The 21,688-nt window shown below is 34.8% G+C and overlaps 1 protein-coding gene across 4 annotated transcripts in view; it reads right to left on the bottom strand.

Annotated features, from left to right (window-relative positions):
* RPRD2 (regulation of nuclear pre-mRNA domain containing 2) overlaps nucleotides 1-21,688 on the bottom strand; it is a 71,630-nt gene that overhangs the window by 17,811 nt on the left and 32,131 nt on the right. For 2 of the 4 annotated variants that reach the window (XM_010996721.3, XM_064477717.1), the window contains exons 3-7: nucleotides 8,843-8,943; nucleotides 7,903-7,980; nucleotides 6,580-6,632; nucleotides 5,840-5,966; nucleotides 4,248-4,423 (exon numbers count right to left, since the gene is read on the bottom strand). In XM_010996721.3, coding sequence (XP_010995023.1) covers nucleotides 4,248-4,423; nucleotides 5,840-5,966; nucleotides 6,580-6,632; nucleotides 7,903-7,980; nucleotides 8,843-8,943 — 535 coding nt within the window. The remainder of the gene's footprint in view (nucleotides 1-4,247; nucleotides 4,424-5,839; nucleotides 5,967-6,579; nucleotides 6,633-7,902; nucleotides 7,981-8,842; nucleotides 8,944-21,688) is intronic. The other 2 variants (XM_010996722.3, XM_010996723.3) reach the window with 1 other exon arrangement.

The following is a 21,688-nucleotide window of genomic DNA, read 5'->3' as shown; positions in this document are numbered from 1 at the left end:
GATGAAGAATGGATGAATAAATAGGAAATCTCAACAGAGAAAAGGAGCTCTAAGAAACAACCAAATGAAAATTCTAGAACTGAAAAATACAGCAGACTGGGCTCAGTGAAACAAAGAGTACCTGAATTTGAAGACAGGTAAATATAAAGTGGCCAAAAACTGGTCCAGATATAAAAAATGAACAAAATGGAACAGAAATATAAGAACAGATGGGACATGCAACTGGAGTCCTAGAAGGAAGACAGAGAATGAAAGAAAAGAATTATGTTCAAAGACAGTAATCAAATAGGTTCCAATACTGATGAACAATTATCAAACCACATATCCAAAAAGCTCAGTGAACCCCAAGCAGGATAACTACAAAGAAGAAACCTAGGTACAGCTGACTTCTCATTACAGCACGGGAAGACAGATGGGAGTAACGTTTTTTTAGTAATGAAAGAAAAAAAATGTCAATTTAGAATTCTTTACCCAGTGAAAATATTTCTCAAAAATGAAGGTGAAATAAAGATATTTTAAGACAAACAAAAACTGAGAAATACATCACCAACAGTGCTGTGCTACAAGAAATGTTAAATGCTTCAGGCTGAAAGGAAATGATCCCAGGTGGAAATGTGGATCTGCAAAAAGGAATGAAGAACTCCAGAAGGGGTAAACACAAAAAGACCACGTTCCCCCCTGAATTTCTTTAAAGGTCTATTGACTGAAACAAAGGACACACAGGACAAACAGAAAACAAGTATCAAGATGACTGACTTAAACTCAAGCAAATCAAGAAATGGAATAAACACTCCAATCAAAAGGTAAAGATTGTCAGTCAGATTAAAAACCAACACTAATAAAACAAAAACAAGACCCAAGTATATGCTGTTTGTAAAAGACACACTTAAGTAGAAAAACCTACAGGATGCAGCTTAGACTAGGGAAATTTACTGTATTAAATACAAAGTTTAAAAAGCTGAGAATCAATTAACTAAATATTCATCTCAAGAAAAAAGTGCAGGAAATGAAGTAACATAGAAGAAAGCAGACCTCCCAGTGTATCATATATAATAAGAGTAAGTTTTGGTTTGTGAAACTTTTGCTGTGTGCATGTGCTCGTGTGCATGTGGTTCTCAGTTTTCATACAAAATCTTTCCTTCTTGTGGACTGTGGTCAAAATCTTTTTGAAAATATTGCTTAAAGGTTTAAGTATTTCCACATAGGTCAACCTGAATTATTTCAATAACCTCCTAACTTGTCTCTCTGCCTCTAATACTCTCCTATTTCTGCATTCTGCTATCTTGATTCTAATATGCAAACTTGATCACATCACCAGCAAAATTAAAATCCTACAACTGCTTCCCACTGCTTTCAGTGCAAAATTCAAAGACTTTACGATCAACAGGCTGTTCAGAACTGTGTTCCTGACGCCCTCTCTAGTTTTATTTATCACTTCCTCATACATATCCAGTTATAAGAAATTACTTTCGGGTCTACCAATTTTGCCACGCTCTCTTATGTTCCCATGCTTTTGAAAAAGCTCTTCAGAGAATATGGGTTCTTGTTTAGCTAACGACCACAAATTCAGAGTTTCTCCAATGAGGAAAAATTTCTGTATCTTATACCCCATTCCAAATTAGGTAAAGCACCTATTCAGTCTGTTCTCACAGCACCCTAGTTACCTTTATTATAGCATTTATCACGCAGAACTGCAATTACATATGCTCAATAAATGCTTGCTGAACAAAACTCTCCCAGTCATTTTCTGAGGCTCCTTCAACACAGACTAAATGACTTTATATGATTTCATAAGTAAGTGATGATGGTTCACCCCTCAAAAATTATAAAATGGGTCAAAACGGTTAACTGACCACTCCTATTCAGTGACTCTTCCTCCTGGGATTCCTATAAAGTGAACAGTAAAGGAACACAAAGGTACAAACCAGTAACAAGAAGCATACCTGAGAAAAAGGTTTCCATAAATTTTTAGAAGATAGAAAGTGGACGTAAGAGTAAGAAATGATGAGTCAGCGTGGGAAAAAAGAGGTCAGGAGTATACAGAAAGGAGTTATATCAGGGAAAGGAGCTGATCTGTCTGTAGAATCCCTCAGAAGTTTTGATTCTGGAAATGATGAGTATAAAAAAGTGGAGTGAGTAGTGAGGCTGATAACAGAAATTACAAGTGAGAATACCACATACTCAGTACTACCTCCTCTGTAATCTTCATACTTGGCAGCCAAGGCACTATGTCCCAGGTAAAAAAATAAGACTTCTTCTCTAAAGAGTTAAAATAACCTGGCAGAAGGATCCAGTCTTCTGACATTTAGGGCTCTTCTTGTCCCGACTAACAACCAGCTCCTTACCTGCACAGACTATTATCATCACTATTATGCATTCTTGAATTAAACTCAAGAGTAGATAATCTCTGTCTATGTAGAAACCCCAATTTTTTCAAATCTTATTCTTAAACTTGAATGGACAAAAAAATATTATCTGATTTTTGAAGAAAGCCAGAACCATAAAAAAGAAAGACCGAGGTAACAAGAGGGAAGGAAAAAAGACTACATCTTTCAGAAAGGAAAACAAAAAGATCAAGGCTGAGAAAACACAGGACACACAGAGGATCAATCTAGGAGGTCTGACTTGTGATTATCAATGTCCAGTAAAGAGAAAATGCAAAGAAGTTATCCCAGAATTAAAGAATACCAATCTGTAAAAGCTTCCAAATAGGAAAAAAGCCACCTGCAAAGATCTCGTGAAGACTTCACAGCAGCAACACTAACGACAACGGAGTAATGCCTCCTAAGCTGTGCGGGGACATGGTTTTCAAACAGCCAAGTCTATCAAAGCAAATGTGAACACAGAATAAAGGCATTTTTAAGTATAAGAACTCAGAAAATTTATTTCCCACAAACTCTTTTTTTTGGGGGGGGGGAAATTAATTGAGGACGTGCTCCAGCAAAATAGGAGAGAAAACCAAGAAAAGAAGATATGAAAATTGGAAAACAGAAGCCTCAGCTTAGAACAGTAGTCAAGAATAGTCCTAAGATGAGACCCAGAAACCTAAAGCTGGAGCACGAAAATAGAAGCTCAGGTAAGGAGGTCTCCGGCGTGAAATGTGGTTTCAGAATATCTGATGTGATGGAGAATTTATTATAAAGAGAGGAAAAAAGAGGCTAGAAGGCAATCAATGCAAGAAAAATAGAAATTCTAGGAAAAAACAAAAAATCTCTAATATAAACAGAGTTACCACAAGACCTTACAGTGAACAATGTTCACATAATTTTAATGTAAGTCTTATTAATTTTCAACCTTTAGATCAAGAAAGACAATTAAAATTATAGAATGGAAGGTAAACATTATCAACCTTGACAATGCAGAAGTAAATATAGTTAACTGATGTTGGGAAACTGAAGGGATAGATGAAAACTAATGGGGAAGGACAGGGATGGTAATACCCTCATTTTACCAAAGTGGGGCATCTAGAGAAGTGGTCAAAAATAGTAAATTTGGTGCTTCAATTTACAAAGGGAATCAACACATTGTAAACAGTTAGATAATGATATTAGCAGAAGAGGGAAGGCAGGTGAGTATAAGCTAAACTCCCATTTGTCACACCAAGAGGTTAACAGATACTTTTTAAATAAGATAAATCAAGAAACAATAATATGAGTATATTATTCAGAAATATGAAGGCAAATGCCAGGGAAAAAAATAGCTAAATGAGTTAGAGAAATTGCTTCTAGGAAGTGGCACTGGTAAAATCTGAAAAAGCATATACTTTTATAACCATATATAGTGATTAAAACTAAAAAAATAAAGACAAAGTATGAAACAGTTTCTTTCAGAGGTCATTAGGCAAATGTCCAATTAATCAACCTTCCTTCCAGTGGAGGTGGGAAGAAAGAAGGCCCTGAGGTTAAAAAAAAAAAAAAAGTATACATAGTTTTGCCCAGTTTGATATCCTGAAGCAGTAACTTGGCACACCCCCTTCGAAATGCTAAGAGTCAAGGCTCCAGCAAAGCTTAACGGTCACGGCACTCATGAGCTTCCGCATCTGGAAGCCCTAGGCCTTAGTTTCAATGCCTCCACTTGCTGGCTACATTATTACCTTGTATGAGGTTACTAACCCTCTTTAAAAGTAACTTCTTCATCTGTGAACTGGAAGTAATGATGCTTATCCTCACAGAGTTGGATAACACATATAAACAATTATTGATACATAGTAAATAATCAGCGTTCAGACAGCTTCCATCATTACTTACATTGGCCACCACTTTTACTTCTTTGTACTGTGCTTCATAGAAAATTCCAGCATTTTCCAGTGCTTCTGTTAGTGAGGGCCCATTTTTCACTTGCTTATCTAGTCCATTCACAAATTCCTCCAGCTTGGCACTTGCCTCTTCAAATTCTTTGGAGAATTTCTTCCCACCTGTCTTATCTGAAACAACAGAGGAAATATTCATCTCAGGATAAAAAGGAAAAATTTTAAAAATCAAACTTTTGAAGAAAACTCTTCTCTAGATAACCTGTGAACCTGTTCTTGCTGCCTTAGTGTGTGCTATTCTTGGTCTCACAGTTTCACCTTAAAGAAGCTTCTCCAAATCACAAAAATCACAAAACAGATTATTTAAATGTTTCATGTGATCCTGTTAGAATGAAACAAGAGTGCATCAGGAAGACACCTGTAATTAAGGTAAAGAAAAGAAAGTTCAACTAAATGAAAGTTTGTTAATTGCTCTTTCACAAATGTGATGCCATACTGCTACTTAGGAATAAAGGAAGAAAGCTCAATTCTGTACACTTATACCATTTACCTTTACACTACAGAATGTAATAAGATACATTTCTTAGATGAAAAAACAGAGGTTCAGAAAAGTAAAGTGACCTCTGTGTGTATTACACTAAAAATTCTTTCCTATTTGAAGAAGATTCCTGGTAATTTGATACTAGAAGAGCACCATAAATTATTGTTTTTTGACCATAATGACATTACAAACTATTACCTACTCTTGTAAGTACTTTTTCCCCAATGATGCTGGAATATGGCCTTAGATGTGGACACAAATTTGGGCTCTGCCTTTTTTCAGCTGTGTAACTTTGGCAAATTTCTTACCTCCTTAGGAGGCTTCAGATTTCTCATGTATAAAATGGAGATTTTTAATATGCTTCCATTCTATGGGTTGTTGTGAGGATTAAATTAGGTAAAATGTTAAATTTAAAGCACGGTATAACAACAAAATAGGTGCCAAAATGATTAAGCTGGTAGCCACTTACTCATTATTTCAATAATAGTTATCAAATGCCTATTATGTACCACGTATTGCTCTAGGCACTAGGATACAGCAACGAGCAAGTAAGGATAATTTCTACCTTCATCAGATTTATGTTCTAATAAATTATCATTTATAATTTACAATGTAAGAAAAAGACACCAAGTAACTAGATTTTATGAGGCATTTCAGTGATCTTATTAAAGAGTATACCCAAACCGGTTAATCACACATGCGAAATAACTATCTATACATAATATGTGTAATCCAATACATCAAGAAAGGACTACAAGTAGGGAAAATGACAGAATTTACTTATTTAAAAATTTATTTATTTATTTTTCCTTCAGCTTTATTGAGCTATAACTGACATATAACATTGTTTAAGTTTAGGGTGTACAATGTGAAGGAACAGGAATTTACTTAAGAAATTGACATGCATGAAATCACGACCTGGGAAACAGTGCCACAGCTTCTTTCTACAACATTAGGACTTTACTTTACAGAAGAAGTCGGTCTAATCGCATGAAAATGATATATCTGGAAAGAAAATCTGAGTTATTCTGTTCAAAAGGATGTATTACCTTTTAAGCATTTGAGCGTTTCTGTGCTGCACACGTCCACCCTCATAGTTGACAGCTGTTTTTCTTTCAATTCTATCTGATCTTCTGAGCGCTTGTACAGCAACAGCTCCTCAATGAGGGCCTGAGACTGGACACAGACAGGGTCATATTTCATTTATGAGATCATTCACTTATTCCATCTTTCCCCGTTAAAGTAAAATATGACTAAAAAAAACTAACAAAACCACAAAAGGGAAAAACCCCTTCATATTTCCTCATAATGAGGGATATCGATACCAATTCTCATGCCAAAACCGTATTTTCAGTTATATACTTTAAAAGTATGTAACTTTTCGTTAGTTATTCAACGCTTATTTATGGATACAGGGTTAAGACTGAAACTGACAAAAGCCCACTTACACCTTCTTCAAATTTTAATTAGATAACAATCTTATTATGCTAACAGCAAATTTTAATTTAGTAGAGCTTCATAGGAATATGCACCCCTTGTTACGGGGGTTCAATATAGAACTTAGGCGATAATAGATATTTTAGAAGAAGGCTATTTCTTCCATTGGGGAACAGATAAAATGCTTAAGTAATCTGATTCCAATCTGGATTCATTTAGAGCAGTTCAAACATGCTGAAAATATAACTAATATACAATTGAATAAAAATAAACCTTACTGGACCATACTGAAAACTGTAACACAAAAGGAGTGAATAATACTTTGGCATGTTAAACATATTCTGTAACTTACTCGAAATTCAGCAACTATCTTAGACTTGAGAGCAGCTTTTGGATTCGTGGATGCTGTTGGAATTAAACAAAAGGCCATTTAAGAATATAGATGCAAAATGCTGACTAATATTCAGGAAAATTTCCAGCTTTATAGTTAAGGGTGTACTCTTTAAATATATGTCAAACATGCACAATTATATCACAATTAAAAAAGAATAAATCATATTTACTGGAATAAATAGTGGAATATGAAATTAACACTGCCAAGCATGGTCAATATAAAAATATACCATTTAGATAGGTCTAACCTACTTACCTCCAACATACTCTTAAAAACTGGAGTCCTAGAATTATTGATTTGGAGATAACTGAGATAACATTAAGTACATTTCTACCTAGTCTGACTGAGTATAAGAGGACCTCAGCTTATGAGTGTTCAGGAGCAGGACATCCAGTTAATCCTGAGCACTGACTGAAGAAAATCACTTACAAACATCAACTCTATTATTTAGCTCTGGATTTCTTTTTCTGCTGACTCAATTCACAGCAAAAATAGGCAGGGAAAGTTCTAAGTACAGTATCACTGTGGTTGAACTTTGGCTGAAATGATGACTCTTGTTCCTAGGCATGCAACTTATGACCAATAGGATGTGAGAGGACTCTCTTAATCATGATGAATATCACATGCTTGCCGGAACAAAACCATCCCAAGTGTTTTTTCACCTCCCAGTTCTCACTGTCTTTCACCTTGTTCCCTCCACACTTTCAAGTCTTTCTCAATATTCCTCAGTTTGGCCCACAGCAGCCTATCACATGCAGTATTCCACTCCCTTGATCTCATGCTGGGTAAACGTGATAAAGATAGCAGGAGCTCCCATTAGAGAATGAGCTTCTGGCCAGGATTTGAGGCCCATGTCTAATCTGGTAGAATGTATCCCCAAATCTGAAGGAATTCATGGCTCCCACAGAAATGCTTCTGAATGCCTAGTCTCCTCTTCAGCTCTGTTGTTTAATGCCAGCTGCCTCTAACTTCACACATCTTTGAACCTGAGAGTTAGCCTGGGAGCTACTAAGTATTTTTTTCTTCTTTCACTCCCCCAACTACTCTTGAATCTTCACTGATTTAACCCCTTTTTTGCATTTCCTTTGTTTAAAAGTAGTTTTATTTTTATTTTTTAAGAAGTAACTCCATGATGGTTTATTAAGTCACTGGGAGCTTCCTAGGCCTGGAAAACACAGGCTTGCCCATGGTTTATGCCAGGTACGATGTCAAATGGTCTACATTTTCTTCTGCTCCAAAAAGAGGAGGTAATTTTATATTAGTTGAGATTTTGTTCCTTACTTTGTGATTTCTTCCACTGCTTATTCGGTTGTTTGTTCAGATTTTCTTTCAGCTGCTTCTGAGTTTTGAAAGTGGTACCTGGAAAACATTTCAGTTTTTGCAATCTGGCGTTATGGGAAGCTGTTCTGTCTGTCCACTTCAGTGTCAAAGTTGTAGCATGAAAAAAGGCAATCCGAGACTGTGTGTCGTTTCTTTCTTTCCTTTTCTTTCATTTTTATAAAAAGATAAAGACACCCAGCAGATCTAAGAAGCTGTCAAATAAACATTACTACATCAGTGAAATTACTAATTTTGAGAATAGGGCAGGAAGCTGAAAAATACCAAGTAAAACATTCAAAGGAAGAATTTAACAGCTTCTTAGATGATGCTATTTTTAAAGCAAATTTCTAGTCCAATTATGGTCATGGTATCAGATATCACCAGCTTCTATTCAATGACTTAATTACATGCATCTTATAGATAGGAACTAAGTAACTTAAAAAAAAAACAAAACAGGTACACAGCTTACTGCAAATCTAAACCAAAACAGAGACTGAAGAATGCTAATATATGCTTAATATCAAATAGCTTAGTGAAACCTGAAACCCTGTCCAAAAATTCTTCAAAAGAGGATAGGGAAATAATCATGAAACATAAAAGATGAACAGTTTAAAGTGCTCAATTAAGGTAAAGCAAATGCAGGAACATACTGAGATGGCCGTCATCACTTAATACGTTTGACTTTCTTTAGTCAGTAAAAATAAATTTCAACCCTCCCCAAACCAATTCTACTTAACTTTTAATTCAGACTTTTATTAACTATTTAATTTTAAACAAATAGGGCCAAATCCAAAACTTTATTTTTCATTATTAAGCAAAAGAACTAGCTCTATAAAATACACATAATTTTAAAGACTGAAAAATGACTCAATTTTTCTTTCAGGAGAGAAAAGACACTTACTCAAAGCTTCTCTTAATGCCATAATCATTTCTTCTGGGTATACATTTCTATCTTCCCAGATTTTAAAGATTCGTTCTATAGACTTAGAAACAGATGGATCCCTGAGAAGAAAAAGTGAGGCTACAGTTAACTTACATCTCCAACGAGAAAACTAGAAATTGGAAAATAAAGTTTCCAGCAGAATTATTTCCAAATGTCTTCTGATATTAATTTTAAAACATTTTTTTTCTAGTGTCTAGGACTAAAATCTTAAAAACTTGTATTCAGTACTTTTTATCAATGACATAGATGAGGCTATAGATGACATATAACATTATGTAAGTTTCATGAGTACAACATTACATTTCTACTTCTGTATACACTACAGCACGTTCATGACCAAAAGTTTAAGTTCCCATCCGTCTCTATATAATTCACTCCCTTTACCCATTTCACCCTCCCTGAAACCCCCTCCCACTCTGGTAACCACTATTCTGGTCTCTGTATCTATGTGTGTGTTTGGTTTGTTCATTTATTTTTGTTTTCAATTTTTAAAACTTATTCCCCATATGAGTAAATCATACAGTATTTGTCTTTGTCTGACTACTGTAATGCCCTCAAGGTCCATCCATGTTGTTGCAAATGGCAAGATTTTATCTTTTTTAATGGCTGAGTAAGTATTCCATTATATTCATACTGTATCTTCCTTATTCATTGATAGGCATTGAGGTTGTCTCCGTATCTTGGCTGTTGTAAATAATGTTGTTGATAAACATATGGGTACATTTATCTTTCTGAACCAGTGTTTTCATATTCTTTGGATAAATAGTCAGAGGTGGGACAGCTGGATTATATGGCAGTTCTACTCTTAGGTTTTTGAGGAATCTCTATACTGTTTTCCATTGTGGCTGCACCAATTTACGTTCCCACCAGCAGTGTATGAGGGTTCCCCTTTTTCCACATCCTCTCCAACACTTATTACTTGCCTTTTTGATAACAGCCATTCTAACAGGCATAAGATGATACTTCACTGTGGTTTTGATTTGCATTTCCCTAATAATTAGTGATGTTCAACATCTTCTCATGCACCTGTTGGCCATCTGTATGTCTTCTCTGGAAACATGTCCATTTAGCTCCTCTGCCCATTTTTCAAAATCAGGTTGTTGGGTTTTTTTGTTGTTGAGTTATATGAGTTAGTTATATATTTTGCATATTAACTAACCCCTTATTAGATATATGGCTTGCAAATATCTTCCCCCACTTGTTAGGCTATCTTTTCTTTCTTTTTTTTTGGTGGGGGGAGGTAATTATGTTTGCTTGTTTGTTTATTTATTTATTATTAGAGGAAGTACTGGAGATTGAACCCAGGACCTTACGCATGCTAAGCATGCACTCTACCACTTGAGCTACACCTTCCCCCCACCCACTGTCCTTTTGTTTTATTGATGGTTTCCTTTGCTATGCATAAGCTTTTTAGTTTGGTATGGTCCCATTTGTTTATTTTTCCTTCTGTTTCCCTTGCCTGAGGAGACATAGCCAGAAAGATACTAAGATGGATGTCAACAAGTGTACTGCCTGTGTTTTCTTCTAGGAGTCTTATGGTTTTAAGTCTTACATCAAGTCTTTAATCCATTTTGAGTTAATTTTTGTGTATGGTATGTGACAGTGGTCTAGTTTCATTTTTTTTTTTTTTTGTTATGTGGCTGTTTAGTTTTCCCATTTATTGAAGAGACTATCCCTTCTCCATTGTATGTTCTTTGCTCTTTTGTTGTAAATTAGCTGTCCATAAATGTGTGGATTTATTTCTGGGCTTCTGAGTCTTGACCATTGATTTATGTCTGTTTTTCTACCAATACCATGCTGTTTTGATTACTATGGCTTTGTAATATCATTTGAAATCAGGGAGTGTGATACCTACAGTTTTGTTCTTTTTTCTCAGGATTACTTTGGATATTCAGGGTCTTTTGTGGTTCCATATAAATTTTAGCATTTTTATTCTATTTCTATGGAAAATGCCCTTCAGATTTAGATAGAGACTGCACTGAATCCATAGACTGCTGTACCCAATATGGACATTTTGACAATGTGAATTTTTTCAATCCATGAGCATGGACAATCTCCATTTATTTGTGTCTTCTTCAATTCCTTTCAACAATGTCATAGTTTTCAGTGTGCAGATCTTTCACCTCCTTGGTTAAATTTATTCTGATGTATTTCATTCTTTTTGTTGCAATTGTAAATGGGATTGTTTTCTTAATTTCTCGTTCTGCTAGCTCATTGTTAGCATATAGAAATGCAACCAATTTTTGTACATTGATTTTGTATCCATAAAATTTACAGTACTTATTGTTTCTAACAGTTTTTGGTGGAGTCATTGGGGTTTTCTATACCTAAAATCATGTCATCTGCAAATGGGGACAGTTTTACTTCTTCCTTTCTAATGCCTTTTATTTCTTTTTCCTGCCTAATTGCTCTGGCTAGGGCTTCCAATACTACACTGAATAAGAGTGGCAAGAGTGCTCATCACTGTCTTGTTCCAAATCTTAGAAGAATAGCTTTAAATTTTTCACCATTGAGTATGATGTTAGTCATGAGTTTGTCATATATTGCCTTTATTATTATGTTGAGGTATGTTCCTTCTGTACCCATTTTATTGAGAGTTTTTCTTTATCATAACTGGGTATTGAATCTTGTCAAATGCCTTTTTTTTTTGCATCTATTGAGATAACCATATGGGTTTTTTTTGCGGTAGAGGGATTAGGTTTTTATTTATTTATTTTTAATGGAGTTCCTGGGGGTTGAACCCAGGACCTCATGCATGTCAGGCATGCACTCCTCCACGGAGGTATAGCCTCCCCCTGATCACATAGTTTTTAATCGTTCTTTTTGTTAATATGATGTATCATGTTGACTGATCTGAAGATGTTGAACAATTCTTACATCTCTGGAATAAATCTCATTGGATCATGGTGTATGATCCTTTTATGATTTGGTTTAGTAATATTTTATTGAGAACTTTCACATCTATGTTCATCAGAGATATTGGCCTGTAATTTTCAATTTTCTTTTTTTTGTGTTGTCTTTTGTCTGGTTTTAGTATCAGGGTGATGCTGGCTTCATAAAACGAGTTAGGGAGCATTTCCTCCTCCTCAGTTTTTTGAAATAGTCTGAAATGGACAGGTATTTTTTTTTTGAATGTTTGTCTACTGCCACTTTTTAAGTGTAGAAAGTCTTCCTACCAGAAATTTAAAGTATTATAACTCATTTTCTTTTATCTCTCTTTTAACGATTAACATTTTTTAAAATGTTCAGTTCTATGACTCACTTAAAATCTACTGGGGTATAAAACATAAGTTAAGGTATAATCTAAATAATTTCCTATTATTTCAATATCATAATTTGTTTTCCTAGGGGGAGGGTATAGCTCAGTGGTCTAGTGCATGCTTTAGCATGCACAAGGTCCTGGGTTCAATCCCCAGCACTTACATTAAAAATAAATAAATAAACGTAATTAGCCCCCCTAAAACAAAAACAAATAAAAAACACCAATCTAAAAATATTTTTAAAACAACAATTTGTTTTCCTCACTGATTTACTGTGCTTCCTCTACCATGTATTTAATTATTAATATTTTTCTAGGCTGCAAATTCTGTTCCACTGATCCATTTTTACATTATACTGCATTATTTTCAAAACTGTAGCTTACCTTCCCTCATTACAATTATATTTCAGAACAATTCTTATATTCTCACTTCCTTATTTTCCTAGAGTAATTTTAGAGTAATGTTAAGTTCCAAAAGAGGGGAGATTTTGGCATTTTTAATTTGAATTATATTAGGATATATTAATATGAAAAAAAATTATCTAATTAACAACTATGAGTTATTAATACATTATTCATACTGCAGCAAAACATTAATATTTATGTGTTTATATCTAAAATTCCCAAATAAAATTTATTCATCAAGGCTTCACATATTTCCTGTTAAGGCTATTCTTAGATATTTCATACATTTTATTGCTAGTATAACTCAACATCCCTCTTACTGCTAACTTTCCAGAGTAAAAGTGATTTAGGAGTTTGTTGATGGTAAATTATTCCCTGTTTTTGTTTCTCTGGAGATATCTTTATATAGTTTGTCTGGCTTTTGAAAATAGTTTTGCTTTGTATGCAAATCCACGTTGACAGCTATTTTCTTCTTCTCTTTTTTAATTGAAATACAGTCAGTTTACAATATTGTGTCAATTTCTGGTGTACAGCATAATAGTTCAGTCATACATATACATGTATTCATTTTCATATTCTTTTTCATTATAGGTTACTTCAAGATACTGAACATAGTTCCCTGTGCTATACAGTATAAACTTATTGTTTATCTACTTTATATTTAGTAGTTAGTATCTGCAAATCTTGAACTCCCAATTTATCCTTCCCACCCCCGACATCTATTTTCTATCAATGTTACAAAAATATTTTTCATAACTGCCTTCTGGCTTTCACTGTTATGGCAGAGAAGTCTATTGTCAGTCTAACTGCAATCCTTGTGTATGTGATCTTTCTGTCTTTTCTCTTTGGCTGCTTTGTCTTTACTTTTTTTTTCTTTTTTTACTGTGGTAAAATAATATCATAAAATTTGCCATTTTAACCATTTTTAAAATGTGCAACTCAGTGGCATTAGTAATATTCACAAAGTTGTACAACCACCACCCCTATCTATTTCCAAAAATTTTCATTACCCTAAACAGAAACTCTGTGCCCATTAAACAATTAACTCCCTATTACTTCTTTTCCCCAGCTCCTGATAACCTCTAGTCTACTTTCTGTCTCTATGGATTTGCCTATTCTAGACATTTTATTTAAGTTGAATGATACAATATTTGTCCTTTTGTGTCTGCCTTATTTCAGAATAATTTTTTCAAGATTCATCCATGTGTAGCATGTATCAGAACTTCATTCCTCTTTAAAAAATTGTGGTGAAATATACATACAATTTACCATCTTAACCATTTTTAAGTGTACAGTGCAGTAATGTTATGTACATTCACACTGTTGTGAAATCAATCTCCAGAACTCTTCATCCTATGAAACTGGAACTCTGTATCCATTAAACAACATCCCCCAAACCCCTTACAACCACAATTCTACCTTGTGTCTCTATGAATCTGACTACTGCAGTTACTTCACGTAAGTGGAATCATACAATAGCTACCCTTTTGTGACTGGTTTATTTCACTTAGCATAATGTCTCCAAGGTTCATTTATGTTGTAGCACGTGTCAGAATTCTTTTATTTTTAAGGCTGAATGATATTCCATTTTATGTATAAACCACATTTTGTTTATCTGTTCATCTGAAAATTGAACTGGTTCTTTGTTTTGGCTATTGTAATAGCACTGCTATGAACATGGGTGTACAGATATCCATTCAAGTTCATGTTTTTATTTCTTTTTTTGTATATGCCCAGGAGTAGAACTGTTGGATCATACCGTAATTCTACGTTTAACTTTTTAAGAACCATCAAACTGTTTTCCATAGAAGCTGCACTATTTTACATTCCTAACAGAAATGTAGAAAATTTCCCCATCCTAACATTTGTTATTTTTTGGTTTTGTTTTGTTTTTAAATTATTTTTATCTTAGTAGGTATGAACTCTGATTGCTCTTAAAATCTTTTTGTTTTTTAATTTCATTGTAATGTAATGAAGTGGAATTATAAAACAAACTAGATGTAAATTTCTTTTTTATTTATCCTGCTTAGTATGTTATACTTCCTATATTTAGAGATTCAAGTTTTCATCACTTTCAGAGCATTCTCAGCTATTACCTCTCCAAAAGAATTCAAAAGTTTTCGCCTCCTGGATTCTAATTTGATGTAAATTAGGCCTCTCATTCTAATCTTAATTTTTCCACCTCTTCTCTATTGCTGAATTCTAATTTCTTAAGAACTATTTTCCTAGCTTAGTCTCTTTTTCCTTTCTAGAAATCCTATTGGTTCTTTTTCAAACCTGTCTAAATATCTTATCTATTACTCATTTTATTCTATTTAATCTTTAACATTTTTATAATTGTTTTATATACTCTGTCTGATAATTCTTTCTTTTTTTTATTACATTAGGTCTCCAGCATTTATTCGTTTTATAACTGGAGGAATGTACCATTCACTAACATATCTCCATTTCCCTCACCCCAAGCCCCTTACAACCACTCTACTCTGTTTCTATGAGTTCAGCTTTTATAGATTCCACGTATAAGTGATATCATACAGTATTTGTCTTTCTCTCTTTGACTTATTTTTCTTACTATAATGCCCTCAAGGTATATCCATGTTCTTATAAATGGCAAGATTTCCTTCTCTCTCATGGCTGAATAATATTCCATTGAATATACATGACACATCTTTTTTATCCATTCATCTGTAGACAGACATTTAAGATTGTTTTCATTTCTTGGCTATTGTGATGATAATTCTAATATCTGAAGCTCACTGTGGGGGAATCTAAAACTGCTGAATTCTCTTGGGGTGGTTCATTTCCCAATGTATTTAATGAGCACATGTTTGGCCTCTGGGATTCCTGGTGGTCTATGCAGGAAATGTGCTACTTGAGAGAAAACCTATACTGGAAGCCAGGGGGACTTACAACTTTAAGATCCCTTTATCCACTCTACAGAGCCCAGATCACGTTGTACTACTGATACAGGCGTATAAATTAATGTCAGCTCTGCCATTCTAATATGCCCATTATTGCTGGTTCAGCTTATATTCTGAATATATAGTAAATTACATTAGGGAAAATTACATTTCCAGAATTAGTGTTACGGCTTCTTTTGGTACTTAATTCTGTTCTAATTTTTATGTTCTTTCTAACAACACTCTTTTAATTACTATAGCCAAATAATAATTCTTGACAATTATCACAAGTCTGCTACCTCAGGTAGGTGGAAGGGATTGTGATCTTGAAGGGGCCCACTCAGGTCCTCTGGGGAGCTAGCAGTGTTCTACTGTAGAAAAATGTTTCCAAATTTTTATTATTACAGACAGTGATGTTATAAAAATCCCCTCCCATTGACCTTGCTGCATATATGTAAAAGTTTCTCAGGGGTAAAGGCCTAGGGGTGGAATAACAAGATCATGGGGTGTACACAACAAACTTAAAAATGAGGTTGTTTTATACCAATCAACCTTCAAACCAACAGTACATGAGAGCTTCCACCGTGCAACAACTTGCTAATGTTGGTGGAATTCAAGATTTATGACTTATCTGGTAGGTGCACGTGCCAGTTATTAATCTACTGCCTCTCAGCTCTAAACACGTTCTTCCTTGTGATACTGGATGCAGACTCTGCAAACTCTATCTCCCCTTGGCTCAGTGTCAGACGCTGCCAATAGAGGGCCCTAGAGGGACACTGAGAGGCTCAAAGAGGCGGCAGGGATGCCTTGGGTGTTCTGTTTCCAAGTGGATCAGCACAGAGGCAGCCCGGCAGCGTTTTAGCACAGCTCTTCCAGTTAGTTCAGCAGTGAATGCTCTCTGACAGAAAGTCTCTAAAGACTGAAGAAAGGCTGGTCTGACAGTTTAGTCAGAAAGTGAGAACACTGCCAATCCAAACTCCCAGATGGTTTCAAGACTTTCTTCACTACCCAGCAACTAGGTGTGAGGTGATCAGAAACCCTCCCTGTTGGATTTACTTCAGCATACCAAGCTTAGCACTCCCCCGAAATCTGTCATGACATCTTTTTCCAACAAAGGTCATACATATAATTCTCTTTACAACCTGAGTTAAAAGAAACCACATTAAGCTCTGATGATAACAACTAGCACAAATTCATTCTTCAGTTCAATTAAAACTGCACACCATGCACAAAAATAAACTCAAAATGACTTCAAGACTTAGATATAAGAGAAAACACCATAAACCTCCTAGAAGAGAACACAGGCAAAACATTCTCTGATATAAATCATAGTAATGTTCTCCAAGGGCAGTCTATCAAGGCAACAGAAATAAAAGCAAAAATAAATGAGCCCTAATTAAGCTTTCACACAGCACAGGAAACTGTAAATGAAATGAAATGACAACCTACAGAACGGGAGGCAATATCTGCAAACAATGCAACTGGCACGGGCTTAGTTTCCAAAATATACAAACAGTCATACAGCTCAATAGGAAAACAACAAACAACCCAAACCAAAAATGGGCAGAAGACCTAAACAAACATTTCTCCAAGACATAAAAATGGCTAATAGGCGCATGAAAAAATGCTCAATAGCACTCATTATCAGAGAAATGCAAATCAAGACTACACTGAGGTATCACTTCACACCAGTCAGAATGGCCACTGTTAAAAAGTTCACAATCGATAAATGCTGGGCAAGATGTAGAGAAAAGGGAACTCCCACTACACTGTTCTGGGAGTGTAGTTTCATGCAGCCATTATGGAAAACAGTAATGGAAATTCCTTAAAAAATTGAAAACAGACTTACCCTATGATCCAGCAACCCCACCCCTGGGCATATATCCAGAGGGAACTCTATTTGAAAAGATACACACACCCCAATGTTCACAGCAGCACTATTTACAATAGCCAAGACATGGAAGCAACCTAAATGTCCATCGACAGATGACTGGATAAAGAAGTTATGGATGTGTGTGTGTGTGCGTGCGTGTGCGCATACATACACACATATGCAATGGAATATTATTCAGCGATAAAAAAGAATAAAATAATGCCATGCAGCAACATGGATGGACCTGGAGATGGTCATCCAAAGTGAAGTAAGCCAGAAAGAGAAATAAAAATACCAAATTATATCACTTGTATGTGGAATCCAAAAAAAAAGAAGGGAAAAGGACACAAATGAACTTATTTACAAAACAGAGACAGACGTGCAGACATAGAAAACAAACTTCTGCTTACCAGGGGGAAAGAGGGTTGGGAGGGATAAATTGGGAGTTTAGGATTTGCAGATACTAACTATGTATAAAATAGATATACAACAAGGTCCTACTTGTTGTATAGCACAGGGAACTATATTCACTATCTTATAATGGCCTATAATGGAAAAAAAATGAAAAGGAATATATATATATATATGTATATGTATATGTATGTATGTATAAATAAATCACTATGTTGTACATCAGAAATTAACACAACATTGTAAATGAACTATACAGCAAATACATACATACATACATATATACAGGCTGTGTTTTATGAAAGCCTGGGATAGTGACTGGCCTTAGAAAAGTTCTATGCACATCAAAGTTACACCTACCCTCACACAATCCTCACATAATATAAGCAAACCTTCAGTTCTTATAGGAATTCTTCTGCAATTCATGTATGTATGTACAGGTATGTATGTATATGCACACATACAGGTGTGCCCCCGCCCCTTATTGAAGTCATTGCTGGTGGCAGAGTAGTCCATACTTTTCTAAGTGGTAACTCAACTCTGACATTCATAAAAACACTTTCCCCTGTGCTTCAAATTGAAGTTTCAGCTATTCCATGTGTACATCATTCAGATGAACTGGCCTTTTTGTCCCTTAGCTAGGCTCTCTAGGACACAAATGGCAAATAAATATCATCAAGATGATTTACCTTCATTTATGCCCCCCTCTCTCCCATATATATTTTCATTACAATAATTAACTAGTATGTCTAAAAACAAAATCTCCAGGTTCTCAGCCTATGGAATTTCAAACCAGTGAGGGAAGGATAAACCGAAATTTAATAAAAAAGGAACTGTAATACGTGGATAATTATTTGCAAAGAAAAAGTTTCCCAATTCATCTGAAAGCACTAGTCTCCCTCTCTGGTCATCTCTCTTCACATACGTCAGTCAGGAAGTCCACTCCGTACCAACTTTAAATCAAGTAAAATCAAGTTACTACTTAAAGGGACTAAAGGAATAAAATGAGTGCCTTAATGCAGAGGTCTCTAATAGGTTGCCCATGGGTCAGATTTAGTCAACAGATGTGTTTTATTTGGCTGGCAGCAAATTTTTTAGAATGTGATTTAGCTTCACACATTTAAAAGTTGAGAGACTTCATAAAATAATTCAGATTTTGACCTAGTTTAAAAAGTAAGGAAGTCTTGGGAAGGAGAAAGCATGTATGTAACAGCAGTGTAACACTGAATTCACATTTCTTTACAGCCATAGACTAGGGTTGAGTAGCTGCTGCCCCTTTTAGATGGGTTTTTCCTTATATTCAACCCCTTTCACACCTATGTTATCTGCCTGGAACTGAGGGAACACTTGTGCCTCCTGAATTAAAGGGATTAAAATGATAGCCTTAAATTAAGAGAAAAGAATTCACAGAACTGAGTCTAAAGTATAACTGTGAATAGAAATTTAAAAGCAGGTAGAGCGGATGTTTAGGATAGGGCTGTTTATGCAATACTAAACGCTCTTATCTTAATATCTTTTCATTTATTACATACTTTGTAATTAATTTCTTTACAAGCAAGGATATATTTTGTTTCATTGATATAGTCTTCTACTCCTGATTCTATCATTGTTTTAAAATATATATTGATAACTGACAGGGGAACTCTTAAAGTACTTTCAAATAATAATCTTGGATATTTACCCTTCCACATTAAAACCTACTGAATTCTTTTGGGGGGGTGTATTTCATTTTTATCTATCTATCTATCTATCTATCTATCTATCTATCTATTTACCAGGGATTGAATCCAGGACCTTGTGCATGCTTAGCATGCACTCTACCACTTGAGCTACACCCTCTTCCCCACACTGAGATTTTGACTAGGATTATAACAAATTTATAGATTATATATCGGGAAAGAATCATGTGTGTGTGTGTACACACACACACACACACACACAATTTTTTTTTTTTAAAGGTATACCTTTGCTTAACATTGTCACGTATCATTGGGAAAAGATGGTTACGGATGAGGGATCCTAGCATATGTTTTAGGGCAAAAAACTGGATTTGGAGGCAAATGTTTTAAAGTAAATGTAGAATATGTCATAGGAAATTACCACTTTATGTTAGATTAGTTACTAACTTTGCATCACTATCACTCTCCAGCAACACTGGGTAGTGATAATGGAAGGCTGGGATAAGAAAAGGATTTTCCACTGTCCTGTGTATTTATTTAGGTTGCAGGGAAGAAACTACATCTTTATGATGGTAGTCAAAAAGCTACTCAGTAAACAAATCTATGGTTACCAGGGGAAAGCGGGTGGGAAGGGATAAATTAGGCAGTTTAAGATTTGCAAATGTTAACCACTATATATAAAAAAAGATAAAAAACAAATTTCTTCTGTATAGCACATGGAACTATATTCAGTATCTTGTAATAACCTTTAATGAAAATCAATATGTGTATATGTACACATGACTGGGACATTATGCTGTACACCAGAAATTGACACATAGTAACTGACTATATACCTCAATTAAAAAAAAAAAAATCCCTACTCAGTGACTAACAATTTAAAATATTTTTTCCTGGAAAATATTTCAAATTCCTTAATACACATTAGCCCAATTTTTTCCCATTTGCATCATATTTTATCTTTTTTAATTTTTAATTTTTAAAATTGAGGTGTAGTTGATTTACAATGTTACTTTCAGGTGTAGAGCAAAGCAATTCAATTATACACATAAATATGTACATATCTTTTCTTTTCATATTCTTTTCCATATTATTACAAGAAATTGAATATAGTTGCCTGTGCTGTATAGTAGGTCCTTGTTGTTCATCTATTTTATACATATTAATAGGTATCTGTTAATCCCAAACTCCTAATTTATCCCTCCCCTGCCCTTTCCGATTTGGTAACCATAGTTTGTTGTCCATGAGTCTGTTTTTAGTTTGTAAATAGAATCTGTATCATTTTTTGATTCCATATATAAGTGATACTACATGATATTTGTCTTTTTCTGTCTGGCTTACTTCACTTAATATTATAATCTCTAGGTCCATCCATATTGCTGCAAATGGCATTATATCATTCTTTTTTACGGTTGAGTTATAGTCTAGTGTGTGTGTGTGTGTGTGTGTGTACACACATACACCACATCTTCCTTTTCTAGTCATCTGTCAATGGACATTTAGGTTGTTTCCATGTCTTGGCAATTGTAAGCAGTGCTGCTGTGAACACCAGGGTGCATGTGTCTTATTATAGTTTTCTCTGGATATACATCCAGGAGTGGAATTGCTGGATCATACAGTTAGTCTATTTTTAGTTTTTTTTTAAAGAACTTCCATAGTGGCTGTACTAATTTACATTCCCACCAATAGTGTAGGAGGGTTCCCTTTTCTCCACACCCTCTCCAACAATTATTGTTTGTGGACTTTTTAATAATGACCATTCTGACTGGTGTGAGGTGATACCTCATTGTAGTTTTGATTTGCATCTAATAAATTAGCGATATTGAGCATCTTTTCATGTGTCTGTTGGTCATCTGGGTGTCATGAAAGAATCTTATTTTTAATAATACCAAATCTTTCCCTTCAAAATTATATACATATCTCTTCATTTATATAGGTCTTCTCTACCATCCTTTAATCAAGTTTAAAATTTTCCTTTATAAAGCCTTACATGCTTATTGTATTTACTTTTGAGTGGTGGAGGGGGAAGGGTGTAGCTCAAGTTGTAAAGCACATGTTGAGCCTACACTGGGATCCTGGTTTCAATCCCCAGTACTTACTCCAAAAACAAATAAATAAACCCAATTACCTTCCCTGCCAAATAAATAAATAAAAATGTATTTACTTTTGGGTGGTTTCCTTTATTTTTTTGGTAGGGAGTAGTACTTTTTGTTGCCAAAGGAATCTTTTTCTCCAAATTACATTTTTATTTGGTTACTGCTAACATACAGAGGAAAG

The sequence above is a fragment of the Camelus dromedarius genome, chromosome 23, assembly GCF_036321535.1.
Source record: "Camelus dromedarius isolate mCamDro1 chromosome 23, mCamDro1.pat, whole genome shotgun sequence".
NCBI classification, from domain to species: Eukaryota; Metazoa; Chordata; class Mammalia; order Artiodactyla; family Camelidae; genus Camelus; species Camelus dromedarius.
The sequence above is the reverse complement of the archived record's forward strand: the minus strand, read 5'-3'. Positions and strand labels throughout refer to the sequence as shown.